The sequence below is a fragment of the Manis javanica genome, chromosome 1 (genome assembly GCF_040802235.1).
Source record: "Manis javanica isolate MJ-LG chromosome 1, MJ_LKY, whole genome shotgun sequence".
Classification (NCBI taxonomy): Eukaryota; Metazoa; Chordata; class Mammalia; order Pholidota; family Manidae; genus Manis; species Manis javanica.
In genome coordinates this window covers 52,383,008-52,400,953 of record NC_133156.1, presented here as the reverse complement: position 1 = coordinate 52,400,953, position 17,946 = coordinate 52,383,008, and the positions used below count along the sequence as shown (strand labels likewise).

Genomic DNA, 17,946 nt, shown 5'->3' with positions numbered 1-17,946 from the left:
CTTTAAAGCATTGCTTAATATCTCACTAAGTTTATTTAACTGCTGTCTTACAGCTGAGCGTTTAGGTTCACACTGTTTTGCCATTATTATGGACTAATGTGAACACAGTCCTAGGATGTTTCTTTTGTCGTCTTTTTGGGAATTATTTCCTAGCCTTAACTTATCAGGATTTGAGGGAGAAAAGACTTAAAAGCTATTTTCAAGGCTTTTAAACTCTGTTGCCCGTTTTTGTCCTGAAAAGATCGAATCTGTTTATATTCTTGTCAGTACTGAGTATTCCCATTTTACCCTCGTTTTGTCACGGGCTCTGGAGGTTGTTTTTGTTACTTTCCTTAGTGTAAAATGACCTCCTCGGTTTTGTTGGAGAAGGACTCCCATGGTTTCTGTTTGCCTGTGGCCTGTGAGTCCCCTGAGTCTGGGTATCAGTCAGGTCCTCTGAGAGGCCTCCTGAAGGTCACATTGTAGGTCGCGGTGCACTTAGAAGTGAAGGTGGCCCTCGGTGTCTGTGTGTTGCCTGGTAAAGTACTCCCCTGATGCCTGCTCTCTGCTGGGACACCCCCAAGGTGGGGGACTTACTTCCTTTGGAGGTAGCAAATGATCGAAGTCCAAGAGGGAGTTCATTGGCTTATGTAACTGAAAATTCATGCAACTGTTCCTTCAGGAACGGCTGGCTCGCAGTGTTCACAGAGCCTCAGCATCTGCCCTCCTCCACTGTGGGCGCTGCTTCCCTCGCTGGGCTTCCTCTTCAGGCAGGTTCTTTCTAGGAGTGGCCACAAGGCCTCCCAGCCTTTTATTCTACCAGTTTAGTAACTCCAAAGAAGGAAAAAAAGCTGCTTTCCTGATAACTTTTAGCAAACAAACAAACAACCCAGGAGCAGCCTGTTCTGCCTTGAGTTACACGTGCACGTCCAAAGCACCCGCTGGGCCTGGGCTGTGCACCAGGACCAGGTAGACTCGGCCCCTCCTGAATCCCTTGCAGAGTGAGCGAGAAGCAGTTCCCGGAGGAAACTGGAGTTGTGAATCTGCAGGGGGGATGGATGCTGGCCCATTCCCCTGCTGCCCACTTAGGATTCCTTTCCAGGCAGCCTGTTGGCCCTCAGGCCTGAAGTGAGCAGGGCTGTGGGGAACAGGCCCTTCAACTCATTTTACTCCTGTTGTCATTTATTCTGCTCTGGGCAGGTGGTCACAGGTTGGACCCTGGTCACTGTATTCACCTTTGTGGACTCTGTTTCCTCCTCTGCAGACTGGGGACTGGGGAGGTGGGGATTAGGATGGTGGCTAATGTTCTTCCTGGTCCCTAAGTTCTGTGATACCAGCTCTTTCCCTGGAGGAGCGGGGAAGGAGACAGTGAGCAGCTTGTAGCCAGGAGAGCAGCGGAGGGCCTGGGGGCTGCCCCCAGTCAGCTGCGTGGCTGACTTCCAGGAAGGTCCCAGTGCCTGACGGGGCTGCCTGGGCCCCTTGGGTGGAGCAGGGCTCTGAGCAGAGAAGGTTGTCCCCACCTCCTCCAGGCTGGGCCCCACACTGCACAAGGGGGAGGATTGTTCCCACGGAGGTGCCTGGGCTAGTAAATACAAGTGGCCACTGTGTGTCTGCTTCCAAGGCTGTATCTGAGGCCTTAGTCACTGCTGGCCAGCAGTGCAGGACTGGGCGGGGGCTTCCCCACCCTTTGCTGGACCCTGGCCTTGGCCCCGCCAGTGGGAGACATGGACGTCAGCGGCCACAGACAGCCACTTGTTATTTATGATTTCTTGCCTGTCAACTCCCACGGGTGCCCCATCCACGTGGACCACCCTTAGCTTTCCAGGACCCACCCACTCCCCAAGGTGCCCTCACATCAGACCATGGAGAGAACTGGGCATCATTTCCTACCCTCCTGTACAGAGGAGGAAACTGAGGCCCAGACAGGACCTTTGCAGTCTTTGACCTCTGGCAAAGCAGTTAGGAACATGGACTTTGAAGCCACACACGCTCAAATTCAGCCCCCTAACTTGTTACTTAACCTGCATGTGACCTTGGGCAAGTGACTTCACCACTCTGATCATCACTTTTCTTATAAAATGAGTCTCTTAATAATAGTGCCTCCCTGGTGTAAAAATGAATTGAGGGGATCAAATAGTGTCCCCTCATGCTCTCTCTTGGCTCTGCTGCTTCAATTTCTAGGCTCAGCTGGTTTAATTTTCAGGGTCCCCTTGGGGGCACCATGGCCCAGTAGCTCCAGGCCTGCTGACATCCTGCTGGAGGCTAGCAGTAAAGCAGGGCTGGGGGCAGTCTCAGCAGTCTCTCCGCTGCTCTGAGGTTGTGTTTCATTGGCTGATGTGATCACATTTCTCTCCCTGCTCACAGTGTGCAGATAGATTGGTTGGGATGAGTCACCACCCACCAGAGATGGTGGTGGAACTGCACCTTTGCATTCCTATGGCCTGGGAATGAGGTTGGTTATCTCTGCTGAGGAATAATCAGGGAACTGTGAATTATGTTATAGGAGTGCAGTGATTCCTACCCAAATCTCGCTCTAGGCAGAATCCATCTTGTTCACTAAAGAAGTGCCTTGCATGTAACATGGGCTGGGTAAGTAATGGTTGAATGAATGAATGGGGAGTAAGTTGGTTCCTGGCAGCCTAGTGTAGTGAAGGAAAGTGTCTGTTGATATCTGAAGAAAACACCACAGATCACAATCCTGGCCTCAGTCTGCTAACCTGAGAAATGGACATGATGGCTAACATCACGTTATGGGCTTACGAATGGATTAAGTTTTGGCCGTTTCGGTAATTGGAGCTGCTGACCATGATGTTGGCTGTGGTTTTCATTTATCTTTAGGAAAGAGAGATGGGCGGGAACCCTGGACACTTGCCAGCAGGGCCTGGTGGGAAGGGATTCAGAGCCTAGTCTCTTTGAGCCAGGCAGGCTTGTGTCTGGATCCAGCCGTCACTCCCCACTTGCTGTGTGATCTGAGGCAAATCTCTACCTCTATGAGTCCGTTTCCTCACCTGTAAATTGGGAGTGCCGACACTTAGATCCAAGAGCTAGATGGATGATAGAGTGAAGTCCCATTTAAGACCTGTCCTGGCACACAGTGGACGCTCAGGTGGTGTTGGCTGTTTTTATCACCAGCTGTCATTGCATCCTCTGTGGCCTTGAGGTGATGAGGTGCTGCCTCAACCAGGCTTTTAAAGTATTTCATGTTGGCCAAGTTACTTGATGCACCACGGCTGCTATTAACCCCTTTCTGATGGACTCTGGTCTCTGGTCTCTGAAGTCTGAGCCAGGTGCTGTGTCCTCGGTGTTGATACTGGAACTGGGTGGAGGCCCTGCCCTGTGGTCAGGGCTGCCTCTCTGCATGGTGGGCAAGTCAGGTTTTGTGCTCTCCTGGGAAATGGTCCCCGCCTATAGTAGAAAACAGCCATTTTAAGAAACCTGGGAAAAGGTGACATGTGGTCTCTTTCATCATGTCTCAGGAGCGAGAGGTGAGTGACTGAGGGGTAGCCTGGGCAGTCCAGCCTTTCCCGTGCTGCCCTGGCTGGGGGCTGGGAGAGCTTGGCCCGGGCAGTTGCCTTGGGCAGCTGGCTATAGCTCTGGCCGCCCGGCTCAGCCCTCCGCCCTCTGCCCTGCGCTGTGGAGGAGCAGAGCGGGCCTGAGCTGGGTGCGGAGAGGAGGAGCAGCAGGAGTGCGCACAGTGGGAAAGGACGCTTTGCCAGTGCTCCAGGGGGGCAGCTGAGATCCGCTTCACAAGGAAGGGCAGGGCGGCACCTAGTCAACTAAATGTGTGTGTGCTCAGCCGAGAGGGAGAGCGAGAGTCCCGGACCAGCCCTGTCACTGAGGTCCCTGGGGGCTCTGCCTCGGTCTCCCCGTCTGCTGGTGAGATGATAATAGCACCTGCACTGGAGTGGGTGGAGGACATGAATGTGTTGGCTCCTGTTGAAGTGTAGACCAGTGTTCCATGCAGACTGGGCCCATTGTTATCACTGTGTGGGGACCTTGGGGACTTAGCAGCTCAGTTCACAGAACCATTTACCAAAACGGAGAATAAATTTATAAATGAGGATAAAAATTGACTAATGGCATCACTTCTTCCAGAAAGTTCCCTGGCAGAGTTCACCCCTTCCCAGGTCCTGCCCCCGCCTCCTCCTCCCAGGCACACTGTCTCTTTCAGGCAGTAGAGGAGGGGGTCTCTTCTGCTGGACCTTGAGCTCCTTGAGGTCAAAGGAAGGTCGTTCTATCTCTGCATGGTGGGTGCCTGTGCAGGCTGGCCTAGGAATGCCTTTAAAAGTGTCTGCTGGCATCTGGCCTTAGAGGCTTCTGAGTTCTGTAGATGATAGGGTGACTTGGTGCACAGACCTTAGAAGATAGAGGACCCAGATTGAAATTCTGGTGCCACTGTCTTAGTTACAGCCATGTCCCTTCTCTAAGCCTGTACAGTGGGGACACTGAGGTGCTGGTTACTGTGGTGTCACGTGAGGTCATGTGGATATCCATTGTCACTCATGGGGTGCTAGACACTCAGCAGCAACTGACCATCAGCATGTCCAGTGGACCGGGTTGTACAGGCGTCCTGAAAGGTGAGTGTGGTACTGTCCTCCAGAAGGCATCACCGTAGGCACATGCACGACAGCTTGTGGTGTCCAGGCCTTTCCACTGGACTGCCGCCCAAAGGTTGCAGGCGAGCAGCTCACTTTGAGGGACCACGATGTGGGAAAACATGCCCTCTACACTCCGGACCCTGTGCAACGTGGTGGGTGAACACTTCTGTGACTGCGGGAACTGCGGTGTCACTCCCTTTTCCTGGACACGCACTCATCATGGGAACTGCTTACACCTCTTACATGGCTGTCTTGCTGTTGCTCTCAGTTTTTAAAATTGTAGTAAAATATGCATAACATAAAACTGACCGTTTTAGCCATAAGTGTCCAGTTCAGTGGCATTAGTACAGTCACAGTGTTGTGCAGCCTTCGCCACTGGGCATTTCCAGGACTTCTTTGTCTTGCCGAACAGAAACTGTGTACCCAGTTCAACACTAATGCCCCATTGCCCCCAGTAGCCTCTACTCCCTGTCCCTATGAATTCGGCTCCTCTAGGGTCCTCATGTAAGTGAAATCATACAGTATTTGTCCTTCTGTGCCTACCTTATTTCCCTTAGCGTAATACCTTCAAGGCTCATCCATGTGGTAGCATGTGTCTGATTTTACTTCCTTTCAGAGGGTGAATAATATTACATTGACTGTCGATACCACATTTTGTTTATTTACCTACTGATGGACACCTGGGTTGTTTCCACTTTCTGGCTCCTGAGTTTAGAGCTGCTGTGACCATCAGTGTGCAGATCTACCTGAATCCCTGCTTTCAGCTCTTTTGCAAACATACCTAGGAAAGACACAGCTGGGTCATTGGTTAGTGCTATGTTTAACCTTTTGATAAACTGCTGAGTTATTTTCTATGGTGGCTGCACCATTTTACATTCCTACCAGCATTGCACAGAGGTTCCAATTTTTCCACATCCCCATCAACACTTTTTTTGTTTTTTAAAAAACTGTAGCTATCCTCATAAGTGTGAAATTCCATCTTTTTCATCAGATAAGGAACAGTTCTTATACCTAGATGAGATGCATCTAGGAAGTATTTCCACTGTAATTGGTGGGCACTTAAAAAAAACCCTTTTTCATTTTTCTTTTGATGTATATGAAATGATGCAAATAAATGCATGAAACATTAACATTTTAAAACAATACAGAAAGTGTGAGAGTGCCCTTTGAGTCTCTTCCCATTTCAGATTATCTCTCCTCTATCTTGTCCTCTGACTGTATCTTTCCAGAACCTGTATTACCTGTTTACATACCTGTGTGAGCATTTTTGAAAGTTTAGTTTTCCATTTTTTCATTAAAAATCATGCCATTTTTATTGTTCAATGTCTCAGATCTTTTACTGAGCAACTCCGCAGTCTTTCCATGTTGGTATCTGTAGAGCTGTGCCATCTTCTGTTGTTTATCCCTTGGTGTGGGTGTGTTGTATTTTCAAAAAAATCATGGTTATTAAACACAGCACATTGGTTTTCACGTAAGCTCCCTCTTCTTCCATAATGAGCAACACTGGCCATTGTCAAGACCCATGTACCTCCTGCTTCAGCGTCCCAGTCTCCGTCTGGACATCCGGCCTCTGTTGCCACACTCACCAGGCCTCTCTGAGTTGGCTTCCAGGGGTCAGTTTTCTGCTGAGCATGCCTTGTTGACCTTCTGGGTCTCTGCTTTGCAGGCCAAAAACAAGGAGTCAGGTGACTTGGCTGCCGCCAAAGTAATTGAGACCAAGAGTGAGGAAGAGCTGGAAGACTACATTGTGGAGATTGAGATCCTGGCCACCTGTGACCACCCCTACATCGTGAAGCTCCTGGGAGCATACTACTACGACGGGAAGCTGTGGGTAAGGGAGCCACCCTCAATGACCCCTTCCCCTATGGCCTGGTGGGCTAGAGTTCGCCTGGTTCTGAGAGCCTACGCCCTTTCCCAGCATCTACTTTGAGGGCTAGGGTCGGGTTGAGGAGAGGGTGAAGTAGGGGCACTCTGAGTCCCCTGCCCTCCCCTTTCTGCAGAGCCTCCCCACTCCTGGGGGTAAGGGCAGTGCTTGGGAGCTGGAGGGAACTCTGAAGCTCTACTGCCTGGCCTCCAGTCCCAGCTCTGCCACGTACAAGCTGGAAGACCCTAGGCAAGTTCTTAACCTCACTCACTGTGCCTCAGTTTCTCCATCTATAAGCTGGGGATAACAATAGTTATAGCTCACAGAGTTGTTACAGGGGTTAAATGAGCTAATTTGTGATAGGTACCTGGAAGGGGACCTGACACATGTAGGAGCCCAGTGAGTGCCGGCTGTGGTGTTTGTAGTAGCGGCATTGTCACTACTGCTGCTGGGGCTGTTACATAGGGATTCCTTTCCGTGGCTGCACTAAGGAAGGGGGCCCTTCAGCAGCCCCCCATTCTCCATCAGCACCCTCACATTTTGGTGTGTACAGTGCACATGGAGCTTCACGGCCCACCTTTCCAACTCACCATCACCCCTCAACGCTGGTGGAACTCCGCAATGGCGCTGGTTTTCATAGGATAAACCTGCCCTGCACAGTGTCTCCCCTATTGACATGTTCCTGGTATTAACGCTTCTTAGGTGTTAAAACCCAAGCTTCCTAGAAAGTATGTGTCTCTTCAAACTTTTTTTCATATTTATGTCCCAAAACTCAGTACAACATTTGTAACAAAATGATGTGCAGGAAAAGTCTCAAGTGAATTCTAGGTGCAACTGGGAGACTGGCAGAATCACATGTAAACACTGTGTAGACAGAGCCAGGGGTCAGCAGGGATGGGCATCCCTGATGGTGCTGGTGCTGAGAGCCAGCCTGGGCCTGAGTTAGTGCTACTAATGGTATTACTGGTTGTTGTTAATGATCTGTGGCCAGGAGGGGATGTTTTAAGTATTTTACCTCCTGTCATGATGGTTTACTATGTATAGAGATAGCCTTACCTGTTTTAATTACATTTTAGGAAATTAGTGGGAAGTTTGGAGTTGACTTGTCATGCTTTATAATTTTTCCCATTAAAATAATGGGAATTAGAGTTTGGGGTGGCTTCTTTTTTTTTTGCACAGAATGCCTCTTAGGAACTGTACTGATGCTTAATGGGAATATCTGTGCTTCATTTGAGAAAAGGATTCTGCTGTTTCAGGAAAGCAAAGGACAGTTTAGAAAGTGTAGTTGTAGTTTATCCCTCTCATTTCACAGAATTGAAGGAAGCCAGCATCTGGGGCAGGTGATTACCTGGCTTCCCAGCCCCGCCCAGAGCTCCATCCACTGAAACTGAAACTGCTGCGCCCCCCACCCCCCACCCCTGACAGAGGCCATCTTTCCAGTGCCTCTCAGGGGAGCCTTCTAGTTGTCAGTCGCGAAGTAAAACCACCGCCACCTGACAGTCAGCCATGCAGTTCAAGCCTGTCTCATCCACTGTGTCAGGAACCCAGGGAGATGAACAGGACAGGAAGACTGGTCACCTTTTCCAGAGGAGGGGACTGGCACAGAGAGGGCAGGCCCCTTGCTCATGGTCACACAGCCTAGGCCAATGAAGCTGAGCCTTGGTTTCCTCTCTCCTGATTCATGGAGCTGCATTTTAAATGTTTATTTTGCATTTAAGAAGTAAATATTTTGTAAGTGGCCATCAGAGAGAAGAGTATATAGAAATGAAAAAATTTTGAAAAACTAAAACCATCCCAATTTTTGCACCAGCGATAACCACTGATAACGTATTTGGAATATGGTTTTCTAGTCTTTTTCTAGATGTGTATACACCCAAAGTCCTTTTAAAAATATGAATTTATGCCTATTACTTTACCTTTCACTCTTTTTATTTAAGAAACATTGAGAATGACTTTCAATATCAATATGGAAACACCCTGCGTCTTTATTTTTTATTGTTCTAGGGAATTCCTTCTGACAATGCCATTCTCTATTGTTGGACATTTAGGCTGCGTCCTGTTTTTTTTTTTTCTGTTATAAACAGCTCTGTGATGAACATTTTTGAGCTTTTGTGTGTTCTTGTCTGAGAATCTCCAGGAGAATTTTTAAGCTTTCAAAGTTCTATTGCCAAATTGGGCTCACAGAACCACTTTGATGTTATACAAAGGAGTTTTCCTGCCTGCCTGCTCACCCACCCATCCATTTATCTGTCCATCCTCCTACCCATCCATACAACCTTTATTGGACTGCTGACTATGTAATCACTAAGAAAAACATCCTCTTTGTGACTATGCCCGTTACTGAGTATGGCTGGGTACTGAGTTCATTACTTTATCGGGTCCAAGGATAGTACCAGCAATAGCTAACATTTATTGAGGGTGTACTGTATCCTATGCCTTTTCTTATGAGTTTTTCTTGCATTGTGTCATTGAATTTTCATTCTGTCTAGTTGCTGCTTTATCCTTACCTTGCAGGCAAGTGTGAGAGACAAAAGGCTGAGTGACCCCCTCACTCCCAACAAGCTGTCCAGCTAGAAGACAGCTGGGAGACCAGATAGAGATAAAGGGCAGTTTGTGACTGGACTCTGACTGTCATGAGGTGGTTTAAATGGATGCACCAGGATTTTCTGTCCACCATTATCACTTCCTTCTCCAGGGCTGCTGCTTTGGCCAAAACCATTTCTCTCTCTCTCCTCTTTTATAGCTGCTCCTACAGCCTACATTTGTTACTTTGTAGACCCTGAAAGGTGCCTTCTCCTTTTTCTGGAGGAGATGTGGGTCTTAGATGTTGTGAAATCAAGAAGGTGGTACTGGAACTGGGTGGATGCTGAGGGGAAAAGGTTTCAAGCAGAAGGGACAGCATGGGCGGTGGGGTGGAGGCATGACGGATGTGGTGTCAGGGTAATGGGTAGACTAGCATTTCAGGCAGAACCTGGTGAAAGGTGAGGGCAGGAGAGTAATTAGAGGCCATGTTGTGGGGCCCTGAATTCAACAGTGCAGAGTGCACTTGATCTTCTGTTTTCAAAGTGTAGCCCTTGGACCGCCAGTAGCACCTGGGACCTTGTTAGAAATGCAGAAAGCAGGCCCCAGCCCAGACCTGCTGATCAGACACTCTGGGATGGGGCCCAGCCATCTGTGTTTTAGGAGCCTGCTAGGTGACTCTGCTGCTTGTTTCAGAACTGTTTTAGGTAATGGGGACTCAGTGGCAGTTTCCCATGGGGGAGAGACACATTCTGTGCTTTAGAAAGAAGTCAGGTTTGAGGGGGCAATCTAAAAGCATGGAGGCTGACAGGACGGGGTGAGAATAGATGAGGTCAGCCACCTAAGGATGTGAGATGGGGACATTATTTGGTCAGGAAAGGCTTTAGAAGGGAATATGTTTGAACTGTATCTGGAAGCATGCATAGAGTTCTCCAGAGAGTTAAGAGAAGAAAGGGCAGTCTAAAGAAGAGGGACAGCATGGACAGATGCAGGGTTGGGGGTGCACTAACATTTTGGTCTTTCCTAGTGTATTGGTTCTTGGATCCATCTCATGGCCAAGCCCAGGCCCCTGTGTCACTCCAGGAGCCACCTTTTCCATGTTAGTGTCTTTGACAAATCCAGTCTTGGACCTGGGCTTTGGAATAAGAAATTGGCTGTGGCTTCTTCCTCAGGCAGCGTGTCCAGGGACAGACTTTACCCTGATGGGGCAGAGGTCATTCACTACACCACTTGACCTACCATCTGACAAAATTAGCTCATTTTCTTCTAGAATTTGTAATTTTAGCACAAACCTTTTAGTGGCTTCTTACAACCACTTCTGCTTTTGAATATCGAATGGCACAAGTGGGGGAAATACAACCCAGATTACAGGCCTACCTCCCTTTTTGAATTTGGCTTTATTCCACTTTGCTGATACTGCATTTTTTACAGTTTAAAGGTTTGTTGGCAACCCTGTGTGAGCAAGTCTGTCAGCACCATTTTTTCAACAGCACTGCTCACTTTGTGTCTCTGGGTCACATTTTGGTAATCCTTGCAGCATTTCAAACTTTTTCATTATAATGTTTGTTATTGTGATTCATGATTGGTGATTATGACTTGCTGAAATCTCAGATGATAGTTAGCATTTTTAGCAATAAAGTTTTTAAATTAAGGTATATACATTGTCTTTTTAGACATAGACTATTGCACACTTAATAGATGACAGTATAGTGTAAATATGACTTTTATGTGCACTGGGAAACCAAAATTTTGACTTGTTTTTTCACACTATTTGCTTTATTGAGGTGGTCTGGAACCAAATTCACAGTATCTCTAAGGCATACCTATATTCTAGACCATACTAATCAGTAGAAATACATGTGAGCCATATATAATTTTAAATTTTCTAATAGCCACATTAAAAAAAAGCAAAAAGAAACATGAAATTAATATAGTTTTCTTAACCTAGCATATAAAAATATTATTCTAACATGTAATGATTATAAAAATTATTGAGGTATTTTACTTTATTCTAAGCTTTTAAATCCAGTTTGTTGTACACTTACAGCACATATCAATTCAAAAGCTAAATTTTCATCAAAAATCTATATTTAGATTGTCATAAATTCTATATTTAGATATGTCATTAACTTTATAGTCACATCCCCAAGTTGTTCCAGCATTCTTTAAACGTTTCCCAATTAGAATTGAGTGTCAACTTTGAAATTTTAATTTAAATTTTAAAGTGAAAAAGTTACAAATTTAGTTCCACACTAGCCATATTTCGAGTGCTCAGTAGCCACATATGGTTAGTGGCTATTGGACAGTGTAGACAGCACAGCTCCGGATGCACACCAGGCCCCCAGAATGAGTGAATGCAGGAAACCCTGGGCTGACCTCCTGAACTGCCCCTTCCCCCAGCATCTCTTCCCTCCCTCCCCCCCCCAGCCCTGAGCCAGATTTTGGTCTCTGGGAAAGTAAAGATGAAGAGTTGAGTCTTTTTTCCTATATGTATTATGGGAGTGAGAGAGATAAATGTTTAACAACCAGCCCTGTAGGAAGGACAGCCTTGGTTTATAACATTTGCCAGTGTCTCGTGGTGTCCATCTTCCTACCATAGTCAATTTCAAGCTGCACGCATGATGTCACTAACACAGATTTGGGAAGAGATGTGCAGTAGCACTCCATGATTGAGTATTTATGCCATACAGATACCATTGCTGTAAATAACTTTAAGAGTATAGATCACAGCAGAATGTGGTAAAATAATTAGTGAAGTGATGAGTTTTGAATATTTGTCATCTTTGTTTTCAGTATAATTTTTTAAATTAGAGGGCCCTTTGGATACAGAAATAACCAAGACAGGCCAGGTGCCCGGTCTTGCTGGGCTCAGTCTAGTGGTGGAAGCAGGAAAAATGAAAGCAAATAAGGAAGTGAATGAAAGGACTTCTAATTTTTAGAAATGGTTATAGTTACCAACCAGCTTACAAAAATGCCTGAAAATTTACCTATCAGTTCTCTCTCACAAGCCAGTGAAAGCTGGTGCTAACACAGCACTGGAGCCAGACCAGAGGAGTGTGGACTGAACCACAGAATGCTGCAGCTGTGTGTGTTACACAGTCAAGCACTCACTTGAAAAATGAGAATCAGAGAGGGTCTGGGATTTATCCAAGGTCTCACAGCAAATTAGTCACAATGCCAAATACACAGAAGTCCTCAAAGACCACGGATGAGATGACCTACTCATGCCACACTGCCCTATGAATGGCCCTTCCACAGCTCTCCAGAATATATTTCAAACCCATGACTAGTACACAGGCTAATTACAGTCAGCCCTCTCCCTGCCCCTTCCCAGGTCTTTCTTCTCCAGCTCTTCTAAGCTGCTTGCAGGAGAAACCTCCAGAGCTTTTTCCTCTAGTGCCTTCTTCCAGGCAGGCCCTTTTCATTGTTACTTGCGGAGTCAGCAGTCACATTTTAGTACGGGTGTCAATGTTGGTGTCTCCCTCTTCGGGTAGATAGGACCCTGCCTTCATCCTTGCCCAGCGCTGGTCCAGAGCAGGGGTAGAAGTGAAGGGCCAGGCAGGTCCCCTCCAGGCAGCTGAGGTTGTTTGGGGCCAGTTCTGCCAGGGAGACTGTAGCCGGGAGGCATGCGCAGTCCCCAGAGCATGTTCTGAGGCTGACGTGGGCCTTTGAAGCAGTTGCCAGCTTTGGTAGCTTGTGGAAAGATGGAGGGAAACTTCATTCCTGTGAAGCTTTTCCTTTGTGCTGAGTCTAGGAGAGAAGTGAATGGCCATGGAGTCCCTCTTCTGCAAGCAGCGAGGGTTTTGAAAGCCCGTTCTGATAAGTTCCTGACCACTGGTCTTGCTCTGCCTTTTTGATAGGACAGCAAATGCTGATGTCTTCATCTGTTACCTGTTCACCCCAGGATATCTGGCCCTTGTCTCTAAAAGCTTGGATAATCTTGGAGGACGTAAGCCTGCCACCCTGTCAGATGATAGCATTCTGCATCACTCATTTAAACAACTCTCTGTTGAATTCCATCCCGTGCCAAGCTTAAGCCCTGGGGGCTCAGGCCCTTTGGATACAGAAATAACCAAGACGCTCCAGGTGCCTGGTCTCGCTGGGCTCAGTCTAGTGGTGGAAGCAGGAAACATGAAAGCAAATAAAGAAGTAAATGAAAGGACTTCAGCAAGTGATAAGTCTGTGGAAGAAAAATAAATGGAGAAATGTGATGGAGGTGCCTGGAGAGAAGGTCAGAAATGGTGCTTTAAATAGAATGGTTGGGAAGGCCTCTCTTGTGAGGTAACATTTTAGCTGAGACCCAAAAGACAAGTCAGAGGGGAGACCTACATGTATTTAAGGGCAGAAAGTGCCAGGTAGAGGGAATAGGAAGTGCAAAGGCCCTGAGGCAAGAACCAACAATATCTGTAGAGGACAAGACAAAAGCCTGGAGCATAGCAAAGAAAGAGGGGCAGAGAATAATGTGAAAGAAGATGGAATTAGTTGTGGCTCTGAGCACTTACTGCTGAGCAACTACTTTGTGCCAGGCCCTGTTCTAAGGGCTGGGGATTCAGCAGTCAATAAGAGAGACAATTCTCATCCTCATGGAGCTTATGGTCTGGTGGGAAGACACCAATAAGCACATAAACACATAATTTAGGTCGTGATAAGGACCATGATGGACATAAAATTGGAGGGGTGGCCTAGGGACAGAGCACGTGCCTTTGGGGCATGGCCAGGGAGCCCTCTCTCAAGTGGTATTGGAGAAGGAGCCAGTGGGGGAGGATCAAGGCTACAGGAGGTGCAATGGCCCTGAGGTGAGTGTGCTTCCTGTGTTCACAGACAGCGAGGGGCTGGTGTGCCTGGTGTGCCTGGGAGGCAGTGGTTCGGGAAGGTAGGAGTTGTGATCTTATTGTAGTGTGGGAAACCACGGGGGTTTCTAGCCTTGCCCTCTGCTATTAATCTGATTAGATTCTGAGTTCCTTTGATTATCCATGTAGGTTTTATGCATTTGTTCTTCTCTTCCCAGCCTCGCAGTAGAGGAACTGGGTCCAGTTCTGTCTCTTGGTGCCAGTGGGGGTCTTAGCTAACCTTTGAGCCTTAATCTCTTTATCTCTATAATGGGGGATGATGATAACAAAGCCTATCCCACTGCAAGGATTAAGTGAGGTGTGCAGGTTAGGTACAGGCAGCAGTGTCTGGCACAAAGCCAGTGCTTGATTAACACCATTGCCTCTCTCCCCCTTCTGCCTTGCATTTTCTTTGCATTCTCTTTGTGCCCTCTGCCCTCTGCCCTCTCCCCTGGTTCCCTGCAGCCCTCTTTACTCTGGCTTCTCTGCCTTTTACCTTGTCATGTCACCCCCAATCATAAGAAAAGTGACATTAGGGTGGATGATGATACCTGTGTAGACCAAGGGAGGGCCTTCCCTGTGCACACAGCAGGCCTAGCCACCCCTGCCTGCCCGGGAGATGCACAGGTGAGTTCAGGAGTCCCTCTGCTGTTGGGTTTCGTCTGGCCAGAAAGTTTTGCAGCGAGTTTATCTGCTCAGGAATACTGAGCAAAGCCGTGACTCCTTTGCCTGGCACAGAAGGCCTCCCCAGTCGTGGCGTCTTCCTGAGTTTACCCCTGGGTGTGAACTGCTATTCTCTGTGCTAAATATCCACAGTATTTACTTACAGGACACTCTTGGTAGGCCTTCCTCTCCCAGACTTCATTCATTCTGCTACCTCTATAAGAACTAATACTTTCTTTAAGGTGATTCACTTTTTAGAAATTAAATACATTTATTTAAAAGGAAACTTCTGTCTCACTGTCCTCAATGGAAAGCCAGGACCCACTTCCCATAAATGGAAAGAAAAGAAAAGAAACCAATTCTGCTAAGTTCTAGCCTGCGTCCTTGCTGGCCAGGGCCTTCAGCCTGGGCTCTGCGCTCCCAGCTAGAAGGGCGTTGTCAGGAAGGGCTCTGCAGCACGGTAGCACGGGCTGGACTCAGAAGGGCAGAAGCGCACTGAGGAAAGACAGCTCTTTCATGGCCCTGGGCGGGGACATTTGGGCAGGCCGAGCCCCATAAGGTCAGAGGTTAGGGATGGTCCTCCTAGGATGGGTGGCCAGGCTTGGTGACTCATCTAGGCCAGCAGCCTTGCCCCCACCGCTCACTTCTCAACTCTTACTGGTTTCTCCAACATTTTTAGCTGGGGAATCCTTTTCTTTTGAAATTTTCACAGAAGTCCTCATGGGCCACCCAGAAAATAGCAGCTGCCCTACGTTGGTGGGGGCAGGGCTCTCCTGTCCCTCCAGAGCAGCCCCTAGGGTGTGGAGGTGCTGTCCTTTACAGCGTCACTGCTCTACTTGGTGCCATTAGAACCTCAGCCCACCTGCTCGGTGGGACAGGACAGCCAGAATGTCTCCAGATGTTTTGCCAGATGTCCCCTGGGGGCAAAACCACCCCCAGCTGAGAACCACTCTTGCTCTGGCGGGTGGGAGGGTGTCTTCCCTATGCCTGACAGGTTGTGAGCCATGGCCCGTCGCCTGTGTGCGACCCTTAGAGCACATTGCAGAGTGATGACCCCAGGCCAGGCTGGGTCTGGAGACACATTTTGCTGGGCACGTGAGGTGTTGGTAGAAATTTGTGCTAGTGTTTTGTTTAAAGATGTCACATAAAATTGTGGCCCTCTGACTTTTCTTGAACAATCTGGAGATGTGGCTGTACAGGCTACCTTTCTGCATGGCAGCAGTTGCCTGGGCAGGTGCCCCTCAGGCAGAGATATTGTCTCCAGTTATCCTCGGACCTCATCACTCCCTAATGCACCCCAATACCAAGGCTGAGCGCTGTTTGTTATTGGTTGTGCCACTGTTTTTCTTAAGTTGAACTGAGAGGAAATATTTCTCATCCCATGTCTATCAAAACTGAGAAAAGTAAAGATAAACAAGAGGACTGTGTTTCCAGAAAAGTGTGTAAGAGGACTTTTTTTCCATATATGCAGCCTGCTTTGACCAGTAAGTTAGCTACCTGAGCCTGCTGGCCTCATAAGCCAGGTCTCTTGGCCTAAGTAGTTGAAAAATAAGATTGTGAGCGGTCTGTGAACTTTCTGAACATGTATATCAAGTTGTGTGTGTGTGTGAATGTGTGAGACCTTCTGCAGGAGTGACTGGGCTTTCAGAGTGTGACTTCATGTCTGAAAGTGAACATTCTACAAAGAGGAAGTGCAGGTCCCAGGGTCACAGAGCAGGGTGTGGGTGGAGGGGCCTGCTGCCCACATAGGTCCACATGACCACACATCATCAGCCAGGGTTTCTGTGGCTTGTCACTTTGGGCCAGTAAGCTGGCTCTTGGTCACTGACAGAGGTTGCGTAGCTGGCCTTAAAAAAGCCAGACTTGTGAAGAGAATGTGTTGTTTAAAAAGTAGCCAGCAGCTCTGTGCATATATGGAAAGTCTCCTGATGTGGCAGAGGGGTCCTGACGTGGAGCTTGGATCTGGGACTGGTTTGTTGTGTGACCCCAGCAAAGAGTGTCCTTCCCTGCGCCTCTGCCTCCTGGGCCATAATGTGAAGGGCTTGGAGGGGATGATCCCAAGGAGGTCTTTCCACCTGAGTTGGTTCATTTTGTCCTGGTTGGTGGATTGGATCTGATGGCGCTGCTTGCTGGGGGGACAAGCACACACGTCCACTGCAGCACTTGAAAGTCTGCCCAGGCCTCAGTCCTTCAGGGTGTGTTAGAACCTTCTTACCATTCCTGTTTACAGCCGGGGCAGCCTGAGGCTCGGGGGAAAGCATGTAAGGAGGCTTGCAGCTTCTCTGCCTAGAGGGTGAATCAGGAGATGGGGAGATGAGAGGGAAGAGTCAGAGAAATGATAGCACCAGTGAGCCCAGAGGCTCATTCCTCTGGAAAATTCCTCTGACCTGTGCTGGGCTCTTTAATGATTATCTCTCCAAATCCTCATTCTATGAGATGGAGATGTGGTCACCCCCAATTTACAGATGTGTAGGTCAAGGGTCAGAAAGAGAGTGGAGTGGCTTGTCTCAGGGCTCACAGCCAGGTTCCAACCCGGAACAACCAGGCTCCAAAGCCTTGTGTCCTCCCCCAGCAGCACTCCTCCCTGGGTGCCAGCCCTGGCACCACTGGGAGCGCTTCAAAGGGCACTGTCTCTGACCCCCTGCCTCCCCTCCTCCCGAGGAGCCCACTGTCCAGCAGACTGTTCGCTGGCAGTGCCTGGTGGGGAGGGGCCCGTGGCTGGGGCTCTGTCCAGCTCCAACTGCAGGCACAGTGGGCCCTCCTGGTGCTGTTGGTCGTTCCCCAGCTGGGAGCAAGTGTGGGTACGTAGGCCAGGGGAGCCTGGGCTTCCGCCTGGAGTTCTGCTGTTAGAAACCTGTGCTGGGGTCTGTGTGTCACACTCATAGGAGCAAGTGTGACTCTGTGATCCAGGGATTGGCCCACAATGTTCACACATGTTTCACGTGGGTTTGGTTTGCCCTCTGACCCCATCAGCCGGCTGTTACCTCTCCATGGCAGTCCCGTGTGCCCTTCACATCTCCACTGACACCTCCTGCCTTCACGCATACCCACAGTGTTACCCCCACTTTAAAGATGAGCAAACTGAGGCTCAGATCTCTGAACTGTCTTGTCCAAAGGTGTTTCCGTTCATTCGTGTCAGAGCCAGAATTGGAACCCAGTTGTGTCTGACTTCAGCGTTGAAACCCTGTGTTCATCCTAGTTTACTCAGGTATATTGGTTCCTTGCAGACTTATGTCCCTCGGGTAATGAGTCCAGGTAGGCTGGGGCTTGTCCTTAGGGACGTAGTAAGATAGGAGCCATTTTCCTGGCTTGGGAGCCGGCCAGCGCAGGCCGTGCCTGCCGTGCTGCATGGCCACTCCCTTACATTCAAATCCTACTTGTCCATTGAAGAACATCTCAAATGCCACAAACCTTTCACAGTTTTAGTCGGAAACGCTGTCTCCTACCAGGCAGGCCTTCCAACAATGTGTCTGTGTTCCCGGGACCCTACTCC

General features: G+C 48.5%; 1 protein-coding gene across 1 annotated transcript in view; it reads left to right on the top strand.

Annotated features, from left to right (window-relative positions):
• The window catches only part of STK10 (serine/threonine kinase 10), a 125,130-nt gene that overhangs the window by 13,919 nt on the left and 93,265 nt on the right, over positions 1–17,946 (top strand). The window contains exon 2 of the mRNA XM_073232215.1: positions 6,244–6,408. Coding sequence (XP_073088316.1) covers positions 6,244–6,408 — 165 coding nt within the window. The remainder of the gene's footprint in view (positions 1–6,243; positions 6,409–17,946) is intronic.